Raw genomic sequence first — 20,241 nt, forward strand, 5'->3', positions numbered from 1 at the left:
GGAGAAGAGTGCAGAGGGTATGATGGAGTGAGCAGTATGTGTGGGAGAAGAGTGTAGAGGGTATGATGGAGTGAGCAGTATGTGCGGGAGAAGAGCGTAGAGGGTATGATGGAGTGAGCAGTATGTGCGGGAGAAGAGTGTAGAGGGTATGATGGGGTGAGCAGTATGTGCGGGAGAAGAGTGTAGAGGGTATGATGGAGTGAGCAGTATGTGCGGGAGAAGAGTGTAGAGGGTATGATGGAGTGAGCAGTATGTGTGGGAGAAGAGCGTAGAGGGTATGATGGAGTGAGCAGTATGTGCGGGAGAAGAGTGTAGAGGGTATGATGGAGTGAGCAGTATGTGCGGGAGAAGAGTGTAGAGGGTATGATGGAGTGAGTAGTATGTGCGGGAGAAGAGTGTAGAGGGTATGATGGGGTGAGCAGTATGTGCGGGAGAAGAGTATAGAGGGTATGATGGAGTGAGCAGTATGTGCGGGAGAAGAGTGTAGAGGGTATGATGGAGTGAGCAGTATGTGCGGGAGAAGAGCGTAGAGGGTATGATGGAGTGAGCAGTATGTGTGGGAGAAGAGTGTAGAGGGTATGATGGAGTGAGTAGTATGTGCGGGAGAAGAGTGTAGAGGGTATGATGGGGTGAGCAGTATGTGTGGGAGAAGAGTATAGAGGGTATGATGGAGTGAGCAGTATGTGCGGGAGAAGAGTGTAGAGGGTATGATGGAGTGAGCAGTATGTGTGGGAGAAGAGTGTAGAGGGTATGATGGGGTGAGCAGTATGTGCGGGAGAAGAGTGTAGAGGGTATGATGGAGTGAGCAGTATGTGCGGGAGAAGAGCGTAGAGGGTATGATGGGGTGATCAGTATGTGCGGGAGAAGAGTGCAGAGGGTATGATGGAGTGAGCAGTGTGTGCGGGAGAAGAGTGTAGAGGGTATGATGGAGTGAGCAGTATGTACGGGAGAAGAGTGTAGAGGGTATGATGGAGTGAGCAGTATGTGTGGGAGAAGAGTGTAGAGGGTATGATGGAGTGAGCAGTATGTGTGGGAGAAGAGTGTAGAGGGCATGATGGAGTGAGCAGTATGTATGGGAGAAGAGCGTAGAGGGTATGATGGAGTGAGCAGTATGTGCGGGAGAAGAGCGTAGAGAGTATGATGGAGTGAGCAGTGTGTGCGGGAGAAGAGTGTAGAGGGTATGATGGGGTGAGCAGTATGTGCGGGAGAAGAGTGTAGAGGGTATGATGGAGTGAGCAGTATGTGCGGGAGAAGAGTGTAGAGGGTATGATGGGGTGAGCAGTATGTGCGGGAGAAGAGTGTAGAGGGTATGATGGAGTGAGCAGTATGTGCGGGAGAAGAGTGTAGAGGGTATGATGGGGTGAGCAGTATGTGCGGGAGAAGAGTGTAGAGGGTATGATGGAGTGAGCAGTATGTGCGGGAGAAGAGTGTAGAGGGTATGATGGGGTGAGCAGTATGTGCGGGAGAAGAGTGTAGAGGGTATGATGGAGTGAGCAGTATGTGCAGGAGAAGAGTGTAGAGGGTATGATGGGGTGAGCAGTATGTGCGGGAGAAGAGTGTAGAGGGTATGATGGGGTGAGTAGTATGTGCAGGAGAAGAGCGTAGAGGGTATGATGGAGTGAGCAGTATGTGTGGGAGAAGAGTGTAGAGGGCATGATGGGGTGAGCAGTATGTGTGGGAGAAGAGCGTAGAGGGTATGATGGAGTGAGCAGTATGTGTGGGAGAAGAGTGTAGAGGGTATGATGGAGTGAGCAGTATGTGTGGGAGAAGAGTGTAGAGGGTATGATGGAGTGAGCAGTATGTGTGGGAGAAGAGCGTAGAGGGTATGATGGGGTGAGCAGTATGTGCGGGAGAAGAGCGTAGAGGGTATGATGGAGTGAGCAGTATGTGTGGGAGAAGAGTGTAGAGGGTATGATGGGGTGAGCAGTATGTGCGGGAGAAGAGTGTAGAGGGTATGATGGAGTGAGCAGTATGTGCGGGAGAAGAGCGTAGAGGGTATGATGGGGTGATCAGTATGTGCGGGAGAAGAGTATAGAGGGTATGATGGAGTGAGCAGTATGTGCGGGAGAAGAGTGTAGAGGGTATGATGGAGTGAGCAGTATGTGTGGGAGAAGAGTGTAGAGGGTATGATGGAGTGAGCAGTATGTGTGGGAGAAGAGTGTAGAGGGCATGATGGAGTGAGCAGTATGTGTGGGAGAAGAGTGTAGAGGGTATGATGGAGTGAGCAGTATGTGCGGGAGAAGAGTATAGAGGGTATGATGGAGTGAGCAGTATGTGCGGGAGAAGAGTGTATAGGGTATGATGGAGTGAGCAGTATGTGAGGGAGAAGAGCGTAGAGGGTATGATGGAGTGAGCAGTATGTGCGGGAGAAGAGCGTAGAGCGTATGATGGAGTGAGCAGTATGTGTGGGAGAAGAGCGTAGAGGGTATGATGGAGTGAGCAGTATGTGTGGGAGAAGAGTGTAGAGGGTATGATGGAGTGAGCAGTATGTGCGGGAGAAGAGCGTAGAGGGTATGATGGAGTGAGCAGTATGTGCGGGAGAAGAGTGTAGAGGGTATGATGGGGTGAGCAGTATGTGCGGGAGAAGAGTGTAGAGGGTATGATGGAGTGAGCAGTATGTGCGGGAGAAGAGTGTAGAGGGTATGATGGAGTGAGCAGTATGTGTGGGAGAAGAGCGTAGAGGGTATGATGGAGTGAGCAGTATGTGCGGGAGAAGAGTGTAGAGGGTATGATGGAGTGAGCAGTATGTGCGGGAGAAGAGTGTAGAGGGTATGATGGAGTGAGTAGTATGTGCGGGAGAAGAGTGTAGAGGGTATGATGGGGTGAGCAGTATGTGCGGGAGAAGAGTATAGAGGGTATGATGGAGTGAGCAGTATGTGCGGGAGAAGAGTGTAGAGGGTATGATGGAGTGAGCAGTATGTGTGGGAGAAGAGTGTAGAGGGTATGATGGAGTGAGCAGTATGTGTGGGAGAAGAGTGTAGAGGGTATGATGGAGTGAGTAGTATGTGCGGGAGAAGAGTGTAGAGGGTATGATGGGGTGAGCAGTATGTGTGGGAGAAGAGTATAGAGGGTATGATGGAGTGAGCAGTATGTGCGGGAGAAGAGTGTAGAGGGTATGATGGAGTGAGCAGTATGTGTGGGAGAAGAGTGTAGAGGGTATGATGGGGTGAGCAGTATGTGCGGGAGAAGAGTGTAGAGGGTATGATGGAGTGAGCAGTATGTACGGGAGAAGAGTGTAGAGGGTATGATGGAGTGAGCAGTATGTGTGGGAGAAGAGTGTAGAGGGTATGATGGAGTGAGCAGTATGTGTGGGAGAAGAGTGTAGAGGGCATGATGGAGTGAGCAGTATGTGCGGGAGAAGAGTGTAGAGGGTATGATGGAGTGAGCAGTATGTGCGGGAGAAGAGCGTAGAGGGTATGATGGGGTGAGCAGTATGTGCGGGAGAAGAGTGCAGAGCGTATGATGGAGTGAGCAGTATGTGCGGGAGAAGAGTGTAGAGGGTATGATGGAGTGAGCAGTATGTGCGGGAGAAGAGCGTAGAGGGTATGGCGGAGTGAGCAGTATGTGCGGGAGAAGAGCGTAGAGGGTATGGCGGAGTGAGCAGTATGTGTGGGAGAAGAGCGTAGAGGGTATGATGGAGTGAGCAGTATGTGTGGGAGAAGAGCGTAGAGGGTATGATGGAGTGAGCAGTGTGTGTGGGAGAAGAGTGTAGAGGGCATGATGGAGTGAGCAGTATGTGCGGGAGAAGAGTGTAGAGGGTATGACGGAGTGAGCAATATGTGTGGGAGAAGAGCGTAGAGGGTATGATGGGGTGAGCAGTATGTGCGGGAGAAGAGTGTAGAGGGTATGACGGAGTGAGCAATATGTGTGGGAGAAGAGCGTAGAGGGTATGATGGGGTGAGCAGTATGTGCGGGAGAAGAGTGTAGAGGGTATGACGGAGTGAGCAATATGTGTGGGAGAAGAGCGTAGAGGGTATGATGGGGTGAGCAGTATGTGCGGGAGAAGAGTGTAGAGGGTATGATGGAGTGAGCAGTATGTGCGGGAGAAGAGTGTAGAGGGTATGATGGAGTGAGCAGTATGTGCGGGAGAAGAGCGTAGAGGGTATGATGGAGTGAGCAGTATGTGTGGGAGAAGAGCGTAGAGGGTATGATGGAGTGAGCAGTGTGTGTGGGAGAAGAGTGTAGAGGGCATGATGGAGTGAGCAGTATGTGCGGGAGAAGAGTGTAGAGGGTATGACGGAGTGAGCAATATGTGTGGGAGAAGAGCGTAGAGGGTATGATGGGGTGAGCAGTATGTGCGGGAGAAGAGTGTAGAGGGTATGACGGAGTGAGCAATATGTGTGGGAGAAGAGCGTAGAGGGTATGATGGGGTGAGCAGTATGTGCGGGAGAAGAGTGTAGAGGGTATGATGGAGTGAGCAGTATGTGCGGGAGAAGAGTGTAGAGGGTATGATGGAGTGAGCAGTATGTGCGGGAGAAGAGCGTAGAGGGTATGATGGAGTGAGCAGTATGTGCGGGAGAAGAGTGTAGAGGGTATGATGGAGTGAGTAGTATGTGTGGGAGAAGAGTGTAGAGGGTATGATGGAGTGAGTAGTATGTGCAGGAGAAGAGTGTAGAGGGTATGATGGAGTGAGCAGTATGTGTGGGAGAAGAGCGTAGAGGGTATGATGGAGTGAGCAGTATGTGCGGGAGAAGAGTGTAGAGGGTATGATGTAGTGAGCAGTATGTGCGGGAGAAGAGTATAGAGGGTATGATGGAGTGAGCAGTATGTGCGGGAGAAGAGTGTAGAGGGTATGATGGAGTGAGCAGTATGTGCGGGAGAAGAGTGTAGAGGGTATGATGGAGTGAGCAGTATGTGTGGGAGAAGAGCGTAGAGGGAATGATGGAGTGAGCAGTATGTGCGGGAGAAGAGTGTAGAGGGTATGATGGAGTGAGCAGTATGTGCGGGAGAAGAGCGTAGAGGGCATGATGGAGTGAGCAGTATGTGCGGGAGAAGAGTGTAGAGGGTATGATGGAGTGAGCAGTATGTGCGGGAGAAGAGCGTAGAGGGTATGATGGAGTGAGCAGTATGTGCGGGAGAAGAGCGTAGAGGGTATGATGGAGTGAGCAGTATGTGTGGGAGAAGAGTGTAGAGGGTATGATGGAGTGAGCAGTATGTGTGGGAGAAGAGTGTAGAGGGCATGATGGAGTGAGCAGTATGTATGGGAGAAGAGCGTAGAGGGTATGATGGGGTGATCAGTATGTGCGGGAGAAGAGTATAGAGGGTATGATGGAGTGAGCAGTATGTGCGGGAGAAGAGCGTAGAGGGTATGATGGAGTGAGCAGTATGTGTGGGAGAAGAGTGTAGAGGGTATGATGGAGTGAGCAGTATGTACGGGAGAAGAGTGCAGAGGGTATGATGGAGTGAGCAGTATGTGTGGGAGAAGAGCGTAGAGCGCATTTTGGAGTGAGCAGTATGTGCGGGAGAAGAGCGTAGAGGGTATGATGGAGTGAGCAGTAAGTGTGGGAGAAGAGGGTAGAGGGTATGATGGGGTGAGCAGTATGTGCGGGAGAAGAGTGTAGAGGGTATGATGGGGTGAGCAGTATGTGCGGGAGAAGAGCGTAGAGGGTATGATGGAGTGAGCAGTATGTGCGGGAGAAGAGTGTAGAGGGTATGATGGAGTGAGCAGTATGTGCGGGAGAAGAGTGTAGAGGGTATGATGGAGTGAGCAGTATGTGCGGGAGAAGAGCGTAGAGGGTATGATGGAGTGAGCAGTATGTGCGGGAGAAGAGTGTAGAGGGTATGATGGAGTGAGCAGTATGTGCGGGAGAAGAGTGTAGAGGGTATGATGGAGTGAGTAGTATGTGCGGGAGAAGAGTGTAGAGGGTATGATGGAGTGAGCAGTATGTGTGGGAGAAGAGCGTAGAGGGTATGATGGAGTGAGCAGCATGTGCGGGAGAAGAGTGTAGAGGGTATGATGGGGTGAGCAGTATGTGCGGGAGAAGAGTGTAGAGGGTATGATGGAGTGAGCAGTATGTGCGGGAGAAGAGTGTAGAGGGTATGATGGAGTGAGCAGTATGTGCGGGAGAAGAGTGTAGAGGGTATGATGGGGTGAGCAGTATGTGCGGGAGAAGAGTGTAGAGGGTATGATGGAGTGAGCAGTATGTGTGGGAGAAGAGCATAGAGGGTATGATGGAGTGAGCAGTATGTGCGGGAGAAGAGTGTAGAGGGTATGATGGGGTGAGCAGTATGTGCGGGAGAAGAGTGTAGAGGGTATGATGGAGTGAGCAGTATGTGTGGGAGAAGAGCGTAGAGGGTATGATGGGGTGAGCAGTATGTGCGGGAGAAGAGCGTAGAGGGTATGATGGAGTGAGCAGTATGTGTGGGAGAAGAGCGTAGAGGGTATGATGGAGTGAGCAGTATGTGTGGGAGAAGAGCGTAGAGGGAATGATGGAATGAGCAGTATGTGCGGGAGAAGAGCGTAGAGGGTATGATGGAGTGAGCAGTATGTGCGGGAGAAGAGTGTAGAGGGTATGATGGAGTGAGCAGTATGTGCGGGAGAAGAGCGTAGAGAGTATGATGGAGTGAGCAGTGTGTGCGGGAGAAGAGTGTAGAGGGTATGATGGAGTGAGCAGTGTGTGCGGGAGAAGAGTGTAGAGGGTATGATGGAGTGAGCAGTATGTGCGGGAGAAGAGTGTAGAGGGTATGATGGAGTGAGCAGTATGTGCGGGAGAAGAGTGTAGAGGTTATGATGGGGTGAGCAGTATGTGCGGGAGAAGAGTGTAGAGGGTATGATGGGGTGAGCAGTATGTGTGGGAGAAGAGTGTAGAGGGTATGATGGGGTGAGCAGTATGTGTGGGAGAAGAGTGTAGAGGGTATGATGGAGTGAGCAGTATGTGCGGGAGAAGAGCGTAGAGGGTATGATGGAATGAGCAGTATGTGCGGGAGAAGAGTGTAGAGGGTATGATGGGGTGAGCAGTATGTGCGGGAGAAGAGTGTAGAGGGTATGATGGGGTGAGCAGTATGTGTGGGAGAAGAGTGTAGAGGGTATGATGGAGTGAGCAGTATGTGTGGGAGAAGAGTGTAGAGGGTATGATGGAGTGAGCAGTATGTGCGGGAGAAGAGCGTAGAGGGAATGATGGAGTGAGCAGTATGTGCGGGAGAAGAGTGTAGAGGGTATGATGGAGTGAGCAGTATGTGCGGGAGAAGAGCGTAGAGGGCATGATGGAGTGAGCAGTATGTGTGGGAGAAGAGCGTAGAGGGTATGATGGGGTGATCAGTATGTGCGGGAGAAGAGTATAGAGGGTATGATGGAGTGAGCAGTATGTGCGGGAGAAGAGCGTAGAGGGTATGATGGAGTGAGCAGTATGTGTGGGAGAAGAGTGTAGAGGGCATGATGGAGTGAGCAGTATGTATGGGAGAAGAGCGTAGAGGGTATGATGGAGTGAGCAGTATGTGCGGGAGAAGAGTGTAGAGGGTATGATGGAGTGAGCAGTATGTGTGGGAGAAGAGTGTAGAGGGTATGATGGAGTGAGCAGTATGTACGGGAGAAGAGTGCAGAGGGTATGATGGAGTGAGCAGTATGTGTGGGAGAAGAGCGTAGAGGGTATGATGGAGTGAGCAGTATGTGCGGGAGAAGAGGGTATGATGGAGTGAGCAGTATGTGTGGGAGAAGAGTGTAGAGGGTATGATGGAGTGAGCAGTATGTGCGGGAGAAGAGCGTAGAGAGTATGATGGAGTGAGCAGTGTGTGCGGGAGAAGAGTGTAGAGGGTATGATGGAGTGAGCAGTATGTGCGGGAGAAGATTGTAGAGGGTATGATGGAGTGAGCAGTATGTGCGGGAGAAGAGTGTAGAGGGTATGATGGGGTGAGCAGTATGTGCGGGAGAAGAGTGTAGAGGGTATGATGGAGTGAGCAGTATGTGCGGGAGAAGAGTGTAGAGGGTATGATGGAGTGAGTAGTATGTGCGGGAGAAGAGCGTAGAGGGTATGATGGAGTGAGCAGTATGTGTGGGAGAAGAGTGTAGAGGGTATGATGGAGTGAGCAGTATGTGCGGGAGAAGAGTGTAGAGGGTATGATGGGGTGAGCAGTATGTGCGGGAGAAGAGTGTAGAGGGTATGATGGAGTGAGCAGTATGTGCGGGAGAAGAGCGTAGAGGGTATGATGGAGTGAGCAGTATGTGCGGGAGAAGAGCGTAGAGGGTATGATGGAGTGAGCAGTATGTGTGGGAGAAGAGTGTAGAGGGTATGATGGAGTGAGCAGTATGTGCGGGAGAAGAGAGCCCTGAATGCAATAAACGGGTCTCCAGGCCACCATTGCAATGTGTCTTCTCATTTCTCTGCGGTTCCTCTGTGTACAGATCTGATGAGAACACTGTGATGTCACCAGCAGGAGGCGTACACTGACACTGTGTAGTACACAGACAGTTATTGATGGAGAGTCTCGTCTCCCGCTGGTCACCCCATGGTGGTGACCCCATCGATAGATACACGAGGGATCGGACAAAGAGCTCCTTCTACTTCTCTGATGTCACCATGATAGAATGTTCTCTATAATTATGAGGCCTTCTGACATCACACAAAGCTCTCAGTGTTGTCCTGCAGGATGAAGATGATGTCATTGTCATCCCTATAACCACATTGGATCACTCACTGATTACATCTCCAAGCTCATGTTATGGGTGGAGACCCGCGCCCCACCCCCCCCCCCCCCCCCGGAAATTCCATCTCCACTTAATACAGAAAATGTGCCTCAATGTTATTGTGATGATCTATGACATCAGCCTCTCATACAGGACTCAAGAATGACTCCATTGCTCTTTATTTTTCATATTTCTATAGCTCTGACATATACCGCAGTGCTGTACAGAGAACACTGAGCCAGTCACACCAGTCCATCTACCAGAGGAGCTTACACTCTAATGCCCCCCTCCCCCACAGTCATACTCCTATAGTACAATACACCAGAAAGAGTGTGCCCTTTACAGGAGGGGCAGGGTTGTCCACGTCATCTCCCCCACACTAATATCCACATTATCTCCGCACTGTAATATCCACGTCATCTCGGCACTGAAATGTCCACATCCCCCCCCCCCCCCCTGTAACGTCCACATCTCCCCACATCTCACCTAGGCCGCCGCCGCCAGGTGTACCAAGATGGCCGCTGCTCCGGAGCTAGGCCAAAGCCGTGGCCTTTTCTTATGGCCGCAATCCGAGGATCGCGTGGTGTGCCGATCCGAACGCGGCGACCCGTTTGGATCACGGATCAATGATGATCCGTTGCACCCCTAATTGCGGGGAGGAGCCGCAGGAGCCACCGTGGGACCCCAGAAGATGGATGTTCGGGGCCACAATGTGCAAAACGAGCTGCACAGTGGAGGTAAGTATGACATGTTTCTTATTTTTATTTTTTTTAAAGTGAACCTTTAGTTCTACTTTAATGACATTTAACATATTGATGTTCATAAACTATAAGTAACGATGTTAAAATACCTCGACCATTGTCATTTGACTTGTATTATGTATTTCTGTGTTCCTCTACACCTGCGTGTTCTCTATTATTTCCAATAAAAACTTTATGGGGAAAAAAATAAATATAAAAAACAATATATAATCAGCTAATTATAATTAGACATAGCGCCCCCTCCCTCACATTTTCCATATTGCTTCAGTCACCTGAATTTGGGGAGCAGCTGTATTCCTTTTATTTCTATATTTGTAATTTTTTTTGATTAACTCTGGTCCTACCTTATGGTAGGTCCAGCTGTGGCGCACAGATTTTCCATACCAATATATAATCAGCGCAATATTGAAGAAACTCTGTGCAAACTAGTATTCAGTGGCCTTAAATGAAGGCCTATTGGGATTGCTGCCAACACCTCTCCGAGTGTATGGATTCAAAAAGTGTTGCGCTAAAAAAATCTGAAAAAACTGTGATAACAAATATAGTCCAAATGGACCGTGTTCATCAAAATACGGGATTTAGCTGTGGATGTATCTGGATCCAGATTCCTCCACCAGGTGAGTATGCCACCACCACATTGAGTTGGACCACTTACCAGAGTGCCTGGACCCTTTTATTATGAAGGGTCAAACAGGCTTGATGTATTTATCCCGGTAGAGACCACCGACAAAGGACATGGACAGGAATCACAACGGGATCGGTTCGGATGTATCCAAAGGTCTCCGCTCACACAATGGCCAATGGCCGGATCCCAAAGAATATAAACGTGCTCATATATGGGACCTTACCCCGGGGTTAGCACTAGGGTTGTCCCGATACCGAGTATTTGCGGGAGTACTTGTACTCCCACAAATGCTCCCGATGCCTAAATAGAATACTTAGCCCCCCCCACCCCCCCGCCGCCGCCGCTTAGTTAATACGGGCGGGGAACATTACAGCTTTCATTTGAATAGCTGTAGTGTTTCCCGCTGCGCGGCGTATAGACACTCCCCCTTGCTCGGAATTGTCCAATCCCGAGCAAGGGGGAGTGTCTATACGCGGTGCGGCACGCTACAGCTATTCAAATGAAAGCTGTAATGTTTCCCGCCCGTATTAACTAAGCGGCGGCGGCAGCAGCGTTGAGGCGGCATCTAGGTATGGGGGACATGGCTGCATCTATGGGGGGGACATGGCTGCATATATGGGGGATAGGGGGGACATGGCTGCATCTATGGGGGGACATGGCTGCATATATGGGGGACATGGCTGCATACATAGGGGACATGGCTGCATCTATGGGGGGGACATGGCTGCATATATGGGGGACATGGCTGCATATATGGGGGGCATGGCTGCATCTATGGGGGGACATGGCTGCATATATGGGGGACATGACTGCATACATGGGGGGGACATGGCTGCATATATGGGGGGGGGGCATGGCTGCATATATGGGGGACATGGCTGCATATATGGGGGGGACATGGCTGCATATATGGGGGACATGGCTGCATATATGGGGGATATGGCTGCATATATGGGGGATATGGCTGCATATGTGTGGGGACATGGCTGCATATGTGTGGGGACATGGCTGCATATGTGGGGGGACATGGCTGCATTTGGGGACACATTTAAAAATAAGTATCGGTATTCGGTATCGGCGAGTACTTGAAAAAAAGTATCGGTACTTGTACTCGGTCCTAAAAAAGTGGTATCGGGACAACCCTAGTTAGCACTGTCCCAGTCTGGCTATTTGGAAGCTTCCAGCAAACTTGCAACACTCCAAACAGGTGTCTCACTTTTGGAGTGCTGCAAATTTGCTCATTTAGGACAAAGTCACGGTGGCTGAACATAGCCCCCCCTTCTGGTCATATATACTTACCCAGCCACGTTCCCATACCTATGTCCTACTGGTGTCAGAGCTTAGATAGGGGTACGACGTCCTAGCACCTCACTCCCCATGGGACAGTCTTTGGGCCTGGTGATTGGCCTCTCAGGCAAGGCAGGCTTGAGAGGAAGGTGTGTATGCAAGACTTGAGAGGAATTCCGTCGGGAAAACCATTGGTTTTTTTTCCCACGGGAAAACCGGTCGTGTGTATGGGGCATAAGGCGGTGAGCATATGTCTCATTAGCACAATGTTATTTAGGTATTAGTAGTTTTTGATTGGTTGTATAAATGTAAGACGAACTTCCTACAGGGTCTGGGCGTCACCAAGTCGCGGGTATTCCTGGGTGGAGGTGCCATGTTTGTTTTCACATTCCTCATTTGATGGGAGGGGGTGCTACTAGCGGCCATTTTGAGCAAGGAATATAAAAGCAGTTTATATACAGGAAAAAATGTAGGGCCAGATCCAGAGAGAATTGGATCTGCGCAGCGTATCAGAGATACGCTACGCCGCCGTACCTTACCTGGCGGAATTTCGAATCCTCAACGATTTTGTGCCGTAAGTTACGGCGGCGTAGTGTATTTCTGGCGGCGGAATTCAAATCGGCGATCAGGGGGCGGGTTTCATTTAAATGAAGCGCGTCCCCGCGCCGAATGAACTGCGCATGCGTCGTCCAGAAATTTCCCGCCGTGCTTTGCGCGAAATGACGTCGCAACGACGTCATTTTTTGAACTTAGACGTGAGTTACGTCCATCCCTATTCACGGACGACTTACGCAAAAAAAAAAAATTCAAATTTCGACGCGGGAACGACGGCCATACTGAACATGGAAAGTCTATCTATACGCCGCAAAATACCAGCTTTAACTATACGCCGGAAAAAGCCAACTACAGACGACGTTAGAAAATGCGACGGCCGCGCGTACGTTCGTGGATCGTCGTAAATCGCTAATTTGCATACCCAACGCGGAAAACGACGCAAACTCCACCCAGCGGGCGCTGAAGTATTGCATCTAAGATACGAAGGCGTACGCCTGTCGGATCTTACCCAAATGCCGTTGTATCTTGGTTTGAGGATTCAAACTAAAGATACGACGCAGGAAATTTGAAAGTACGCCGGCGTATCCGTAGATACGCCGGCGCACTTGCTCTGTGAATCTGGCCCATAGACTTTATAGTATGGGCATTTTACCTGATCCATCACAAGGGCATTGGTGGTTGAGCATGGCTGGGTATGTACACATGCTGGGGGAATAGGCAATGTGTAGACTCTGTCACTTTGCCCTGTAAGTAATTGTCCCTTTAACAAAACTAGGGTTGTCCCGATACCGATACTAGTATCGGGACCGATTTGTACTCGCACAAATGCTCCCGATGCCTGAGCCGATACTTGGTCGGTGGGCGCAGTCAGTGGGCGAAAAGAGGGCGAGCGGACTCAGTGGGCGGAGAGGATGGGCGGCGTCAGTAGGAGAAGTGGGCGGGCGGCCTTAGTGGGCAGAGCGGGCGAAGTCAGCGGACCGGAGAGAGAGTCCTCACCTGCAGTAGAACTAACTAGCTAGGTAAGGTGGCAGGGTGCAGTGTGCCGGGCGCAGCCGCATCAGGATTCGGCCGCCGTCAGCTTCGACATCCTGATGCCCATCAAGGGCACACCCAGCACTTGGCCACAGTAAGCCAGCAACTGACATCTTGTTACACCCAGCCCATAAAGTTCGAACTGGGTGTAACAAGACGTCTGCTGATACTTACTGATGCCGAGTGCAGGGTGTACCAAGATGGGCGCTGCAGCATAGCATTTCAAAATACTTCCTCATGTCATCAGTGCCAGCCACCTGTCAGTGCCATCTAACAGTGCCAGCCACTTATCAGTGCCCATAAATGCCGCCTATTAGTGCAAACCACCTGTCAGTGCCCATAAGTGCCGCCTATCAGTGCCAGCCACCTGTCAGTGCCATCAGTGCCCATAAGTGCCGCCTATCAGTGCCAGCCACCTTTCAGTGCCATCAGTGCCCATAACTGCCGCCTATCAGTGCCCATAAGTGCCACCTATCAGTGCCAGCCATCAGTGCCAGCCACCTGTCAGTGCCCATAAGTGCTGCCTATCAGTGCCAGCCACCTGTCAGTGCCAGCCATAGTTGCCAGCCACCTGTAAGTGCCATCAGTTCCCATAACTGTCAGTGCCAGCCGCCTATCAGTGCCCATAAGTGCCGCCTAGCAGTGCCATCAGTGCCAGCCACCTGTTAGTGCCAGCCACCTATCAGTGCCATCAGCACCCATAACTGCCGCCTATGAGTGCCAGCCACCTGTCAGTGCCAATAAGTGCCGCCTATCAGTGCCAGTCACCTGTCAGTGCCATCTAACAGTGCCAGCCACCTGTCAGTGCCCATAACTGGCAGTGCCATCAGTGCCACCTGTCAGTGCCAGCCACCTGCCAGTGCCCATAGGTACCACCTATCAGTGCCCATAAGTGAGTGCCACCTATCAGTGCCCATCAGTCAAACTGTCACATGGCATTAAAAAAAAGTATCGGTATTCGGTATCGGCGAGTACATGAAAAAAAGTACTCGGTCCTAAAAAAGTGGTATCGGGACAACCCTAAACAAAACCATCGCTACAAAAACTTGCCAAACTTTTTACACTTTTTATTGCTCAGAATTGGGCAGTTGCTGGAGGCCGCCTTGTATTTGTCACGTTGTTCCTATTTTATTGCTATTTTTATTATTGCTAGAGATGTATCTACTGGTGTGACTGGAATGCTGTCATGTGACACCACGGTGACCTCCTTCAGCCCCAGCTCGTTATACATCTCTAACAATATTAAACGGCGATGAGACCCGTGTGGTAAAGAGAACCTGCCCTGTACCACGTGCCACCACTGACGTCCATGGCCTTATCACATTTATCCAAATACTTGACATTTTTTTTTTTGCAAAAGCAATTACCCGAAATGAGATGCATGTGTTTTGAAGTAAGTCGAACAATTATCTGATACGCGGCAAGTATCTGTGTTAAAATGAGATCCCGGCTAACACGGGCTGACGGTGAATTGTCTCTCTGTCTGTTGTCTCGTAGTCCGAGGACCTCGGTGCCTGCGCCCAGTTCGAGAACAGCCGTAACAACAGGAACATGATGCCCAGTTCCAGCTGCGTCTTTCCCACCTTCACCCTGAGGAAGCCTTCGTCCGAGACCGACATCGAGAACTGGGCCTCCAAGCACTTCAACAAACACACCCAAGGCTTGTTCCGGCGGAAGGTCTCCATCGCCAACATGCTGGCCTGGAGCAGCGAGTCCATCAAGAAGCCCATGATCATGACCTCCGACCGCAACGTCAAGAAAGAGGCCTGCGACATCTTCAAGCTCATCCAGATGTACATGGGCGATCGGAAATCCAAGGCTGACCAGCTCATCGTAGCTTTGGAGATTGCCACCAAAGGGTGGAGCATGCAGGGATTGAGGGACGAGCTCTACATCCAACTGTGCCGGCAGACCACCGAGAACTTCCGCTACGAGAGCCTGGCTCGGGGCTGGGAATTAATGACCATCTGTTTGGCTTTTTTCCCACCAACGCCTAAGTTTCACTCTTACTTGGAAGGATATATCTATCGGCACATGGACCCGGTGAATGATACTAAAGGTAAGATGGAAATCTATAGCTAGATTAAAGGTCCTGAAGAGACTGGGCCAAAGAGGTGTGTCAATGAACCTTACCTTAAAGTGATTGTAAAGTCTCAGGGGTAGATTCACGTAGAATGGCGTATGTTTGTGCGGGCGTAACGTATCCTATTTACGTTACGCCTCCGCAACTTTTACAGGCAAGTGCCGTATTCTCAAAAGAAAGTTGCGGCGGCGTAGCGTAAATAGGCCGGCGTAAGCCCGCCTAATTCTAATTGTGAAGAGGTGGGCGTGTGTTATGTAAATTAACCATGACCCGACGTGGTTGACGTTTTTCACGAACGGCGCATGCGCCGTCCGTGGAATTTCCCAGTGTGCATTGCTCCAAAGTACGCCGCAAGGACGTATTTGTTTTCGACGTGAACGTAAATGACGTCCAGCCCCATTCACGGACGACTTACGCAAACGAGGTAAATTTTTCAAAATTCGACGCGGGAACGACGTCCATACATAACATGGGTAAGCCGCATATAGCAGGGGTAACTTTACGCCGGGAAAAGCCTAACGTAAGCGGCGTAACTGTACTGCTTTGGCCGGGCGTACGTTCGTGAATTCGCGTATCTAGCTGATTTACATATTCTAGGCGTAAATCAGCGTACACGCCCCTAGCGGCCAGCGTAAATATGCAGTTAAGATCCGACGGCGTAAGAGACTTACGCCGGTCGGATCGAATAGAAATCTATGCATAACTGATTCTATAAATCAGGCGCATAGATACGACCGGCCGGACTCAGAGATACGACGGCGTATCAGGAGATACGCCGTCGTATCTTCTTTGTGAATCTACCCCTCAGTTTTTTTTTTATTAAAATAACAAACATGTTCTACTTACCTACCCTGTGCAGTTGGTTTTGCACAGAGCAGTCTGGGTCCTCCTCTTCTTGGGTCCCTCGCTGGAGCCCCTGGCCCCTCCCTCCTGTTGAGTGCCCCCACAGCAAGCAACTTGCTATGGGGGGCACTCGAGCCGAGCTGCAGCTCCGTGTGTGAGCTGAGGTTTGGCCCCGCCCATCTCTCTCCCGATTGGCTAACTGAGTTTGATTGACAGCCAGTGATTCCGCTGCTGTGTCTCAACCAATCAGGAGGGAGAGTCCCCGGGTTGGCCAAGGTACTCGTGGACATTGCTGGATAGAGAGGGGGGCTCAGGTAAGTATTAGGGGGGGGCTGATATGGGCTACTGCACACAGAAGGCTTTTTATCGTAATGCATTAAGTAGCAACATTGTTGCAGACATTTGCCCCCTGATTTCTGTCCATCAAAATGATTGGATCACACCAAATTTAGGGTGGAGTAAATCCAATGGCGTAACTAGAACCTTCAGGGCCCCGGTGCAAAAAATCCTGCAAAATCATGGTGCAAGAAACCATGAAGGGCCCGGCGGCGGAACTCCAGGGCCCTGTTGTAAGTGCAACCTTTGTGACCCTGGTAGTTCCGTCACTGGTGTCAGTCCTTTATTTTTTATTTATTTTTGTTACTTTACTTTATTGTAATTTTTTTTATTATTAGTTTTTTACAGATTTTTTGGCCCCCGGTGCAAGAAACCATGAAGGGCCCACCCGTAGCCCAGCGGCGGAACTCCAGGGCCCTGTTGTAAGTGCAACCTTTGTGACCCTGGTAGTTCCGTCACTGGTGTCAGTAGTTTTTTTTTGTTACTTTATTTTATTGAAATTTTTTTTATTATTATTTTTTACAGATTTTTTGGCCCCCGGTGCAAGAAACCATGAAGGGCCCACCCTTAGCCCAGTGGCGGAACTCCAGGGCCCTGTTGCAAGTGCAACCTTTGTGACCCTGGTAGTTCCGTCACTGGTGTCAGTATTTTTTTTTTTTTTTGTTACTTTTTTTTATTATTATTTTTTACAGATTTTTTGGCCCCCCGGTGCAATAAACCATGAAGGGCCCACCCTTATCCCAGTGGCGGAACTCCAGGGCCCTGTTGTAAGTGCAACCTTTGTGACCCTGGTAGTTCCGTCACTGGTGTCAGTATTTTTTTTTTTTTTTTTTTACTTTATTTTATTGTAATTTTTTTATTATTATTTTGTACAGATTTTTTGGCCCCCCGGTGCAATAAACCATGAAGGGCCCACCCTTAATTCACAAACTGAAGCATAGTAAACAGTTTACTATGTTTCAGTTCTTAATGGACAGAGTCAGGGATCAGTAAGGATCACTTACTCTCCATTCAGAGAAGGAAAGGGTCATGACACATTTATGGGCCCTTTGCCCACTCTCCATCCTTAAACAGATCCCCCACAGCGGGGGGAGCAAAGCAGAGCTGCGGGAGATGAGTGGGGGCCAGGAGAGAGCACAGGGGGGCTGGCCTCCACAGACTGGGGAATCCAAAACTCTGGAAGCTGTCCTCGGGCCTTCCCGGGTTTTTTTCGAGGCTCTCCGGCGCCCCCCCTCACCTCTGGCCACATGCGGTATTGCATCCCATTGAAGTCAATGCAGAACAAATTATTTTAATTTCCATTGACTTCTATGGGGAAACTCGCTTTGATATGCGAGTGCTTTGGATTACAAGCATTCTCCTGGAACGGATTATACTCGCAATCCAAGGTTCCACTGTATTTATTGTATAAAAGGTAAGTATCATACTCACAAACATAGACTTGGTAAAAGCATATCATAAAGTACTTCCACATAGGTCCATAAAAACTGTCCACATGACACGGGACTGCTTCCGTGGATGCATAAACTCACTAACGCGTTTCGAGAAATTCCTCTTCCTCCAGAGGCTCAGAGGAAGAGAAATTTCTCGAAACGCGTTAGCATCCACACAAGCAGTCCCATGTCGTATGGACAGTTTCAGTTTTTATGGGCCTATGTGGAAGTACTTTATGATATGCTTTTACCAAGTCTTTTTGTGAGCATGATACTTACCTTTTATACAATAAATACCATTTTTTTGAGGCTAATGTGCTAGGTCCACGTGCCTTCTGTTTATTTTTTCACATTCAGCGGAAAATGGAGAGATCGATTCCTCTATATGCCCCTGCACCCGCCACTCCTCCTATCCAGGCATAAAGGGAAGCCGCACAGACGACCCTTGTGACCACTGTAGGTACGCCCCTGGGTAAATCAATGGTCGCACATACGACCCTTGTGACCACTGTAGGTACGCCCCTGGGTAAATCAATGGTCGCACAGATGACCCTTGTGACCACTGTAGGTACGCCCCTGGGTAAATCAATGGTCGCACAGGCGACCCTTGTGACCACTGTAGGTACGCTCCTGGCTAAATCAATGGTCGCACAGGTGACCCTTGTGACCACTGTAGGTACGCCCCTGGGTAAATCAATGGTCGCACAGGCGACCCTTGTGACCACTGTAGGTACGCCCCTGGGTAAATCAATGGTCGCACAGATGACCCTTGTGACCACTGTAGGTACGCCCCTGGGTAAATCAATGGTCGCACAGATGACCCTTGTGACCACTGTAGGTACGCCCCTGGGTAAATCAATGGTCGCACAGATGACCCTTGTGACCACTGTAGGTACGCCCCTGGGTAAATCAATGGTCGCACAGGTGACCCTTGTGACCACTGTAGGTATGCCCCTAGGTCAGGGATAAGCAATTAGCGGACCTCCAGATGTTGCCAAACTACAAGTCCCATGAGGCATAGCAAGACTCTGACAGCATCAAGCATGACACCCAGAAGCAGAGGCATGATGGGACTTGTAGTTTGGCAACAGCTGGAGGTCCGCTATTTGCTTATCCCTGCCCTAGGTAAATCAATGGTCGCACAGACAACCCTTATTTATTTATTTATTTATTAAAATGCTTATAAAACAACAGCGCAGTCTTACACACGTGCCTCGATGCGCTGGCGGGATAAAAACAGAACAGAAAAGGGGCAAAAACTACATCGACCAAACAAGTGACAATAAAACAATAACAATCAGCGAATAAAAAATATAAAACATACAAAGTTAAATATATAAAAAAATAAATGTGACCACTGTAGGTACGCCCCTGGGTAAATCAATGGTCGCACAGACGACCCTTGTGACCACTGTAGGTACGCCCCTGGGTAAATCAATGGTCGCACAGATGACCCTTGTGACCACTGTAGGTACGCCCCTGGGTAAATCAATGGTCGCACAGATGACCCTTGTGACCACTGGTAGGTACGCCCCTGGGTAAATCAATGGTCGCACAGACTACCCTTGTGACCACTGTAGGTGAGCCCCTGGGTAAATCAATGGTCGCACAGATGACCCTTGTGACCACTGTAGGTACGCCCCTGGGTAAATCAATGGTCGCACAGGTGACCCTTGTGACCACTGTAGGTACGCCCCTGGGTAATTCAATGGTCGCACAGACGACCCTTGTGACCACTGTGGGTACGCCCCTGGGTAAATCAATGGTCGCACAGGTGACCCTTGTGACCACTGTAGGTGCGCCCCTGGGTAAATCAATGGTCGCACAGGTGACCCTTGTGACCACTGTAGGTACGCCCCTGGGTAATTCAATGGTCGCACAGACGACCCTTGTGACCACTGTGGGTACGCCCCTGGGTAAATCAATGGTCGCACAGACGACCCTTATTTATTTATTTATTAAAATGCTTATAAAACAACAGCGCAGTCTTACACACGTGCCTCGATGCGCTGGCGGGATAAAAACAGAACAGAAAAGGGGCAAAAACTACATCGACCAAACAAGTGACAATAAAACAATAACAATCAGCGAATAAGAAAATATAAAACATACAAAGTTAAATATATAAAAAAAAAAATGTGACCACTGTAGGTACGCCCCTGGGTAAATCAATGGTCGCACAGACGACCCTTGTGACCACTGTAGGTACGCCCCTGGGTAAATCAATGGTCGCACAGACGACCCTTGTGACCACTGTAGGTACGCCCCTGGGTAAATCATTGGAAAAGGTCTGGTTGAAGTTTTTTTTTTAGAAATTAGCACATTGCACATAATAGGTTTATTAAAAGTGAAAATCTGTATTTGGATGTGGCATTGTAAGAGTAAATCATTTGCCAAGAATATTTTGGGCCTGTACAGGACCAACAATACCAACATACTGCTTGGGTGAGTTCCGGACACCGGCCAGCTATTACTTGCAGTATGATTCCATCAAAAATCCACAAACCCGCCATTAGCTGCGGGACGCTCATCTGTAACCTTCAGTGCAGATACCACTAAAAGAAACTGTATATAAGCAGGTATCAAGTAAGTATATTGGAGGCTTTTACCCTTATTAGTCTTCTTTAACTTTCATTTGACTTGTTTATATGCTTTTTTTTAGCTAA

General features: G+C 49.7%; 1 protein-coding gene across 1 annotated transcript in view; it reads left to right on the plus strand.

Moving 5' to 3' along the window:
- The window catches only part of ARHGAP39 (Rho GTPase activating protein 39), a 175,782-nt gene that overhangs the window by 93,408 nt on the left and 62,133 nt on the right, over positions 1-20,241 (plus strand). Inside the window, exon 4 of the mRNA XM_040354714.1 lies at positions 14,378-14,939. Within this exon, the coding sequence (XP_040210648.1) occupies positions 14,378-14,939 (562 nt within the window). The remainder of the gene's footprint in view (positions 1-14,377; positions 14,940-20,241) is intronic.

This window comes from Rana temporaria, chromosome 5 (genome assembly GCF_905171775.1).
Source record: "Rana temporaria chromosome 5, aRanTem1.1, whole genome shotgun sequence".
In the NCBI taxonomy this organism is placed as follows: Eukaryota; Metazoa; Chordata; class Amphibia; order Anura; family Ranidae; genus Rana; species Rana temporaria.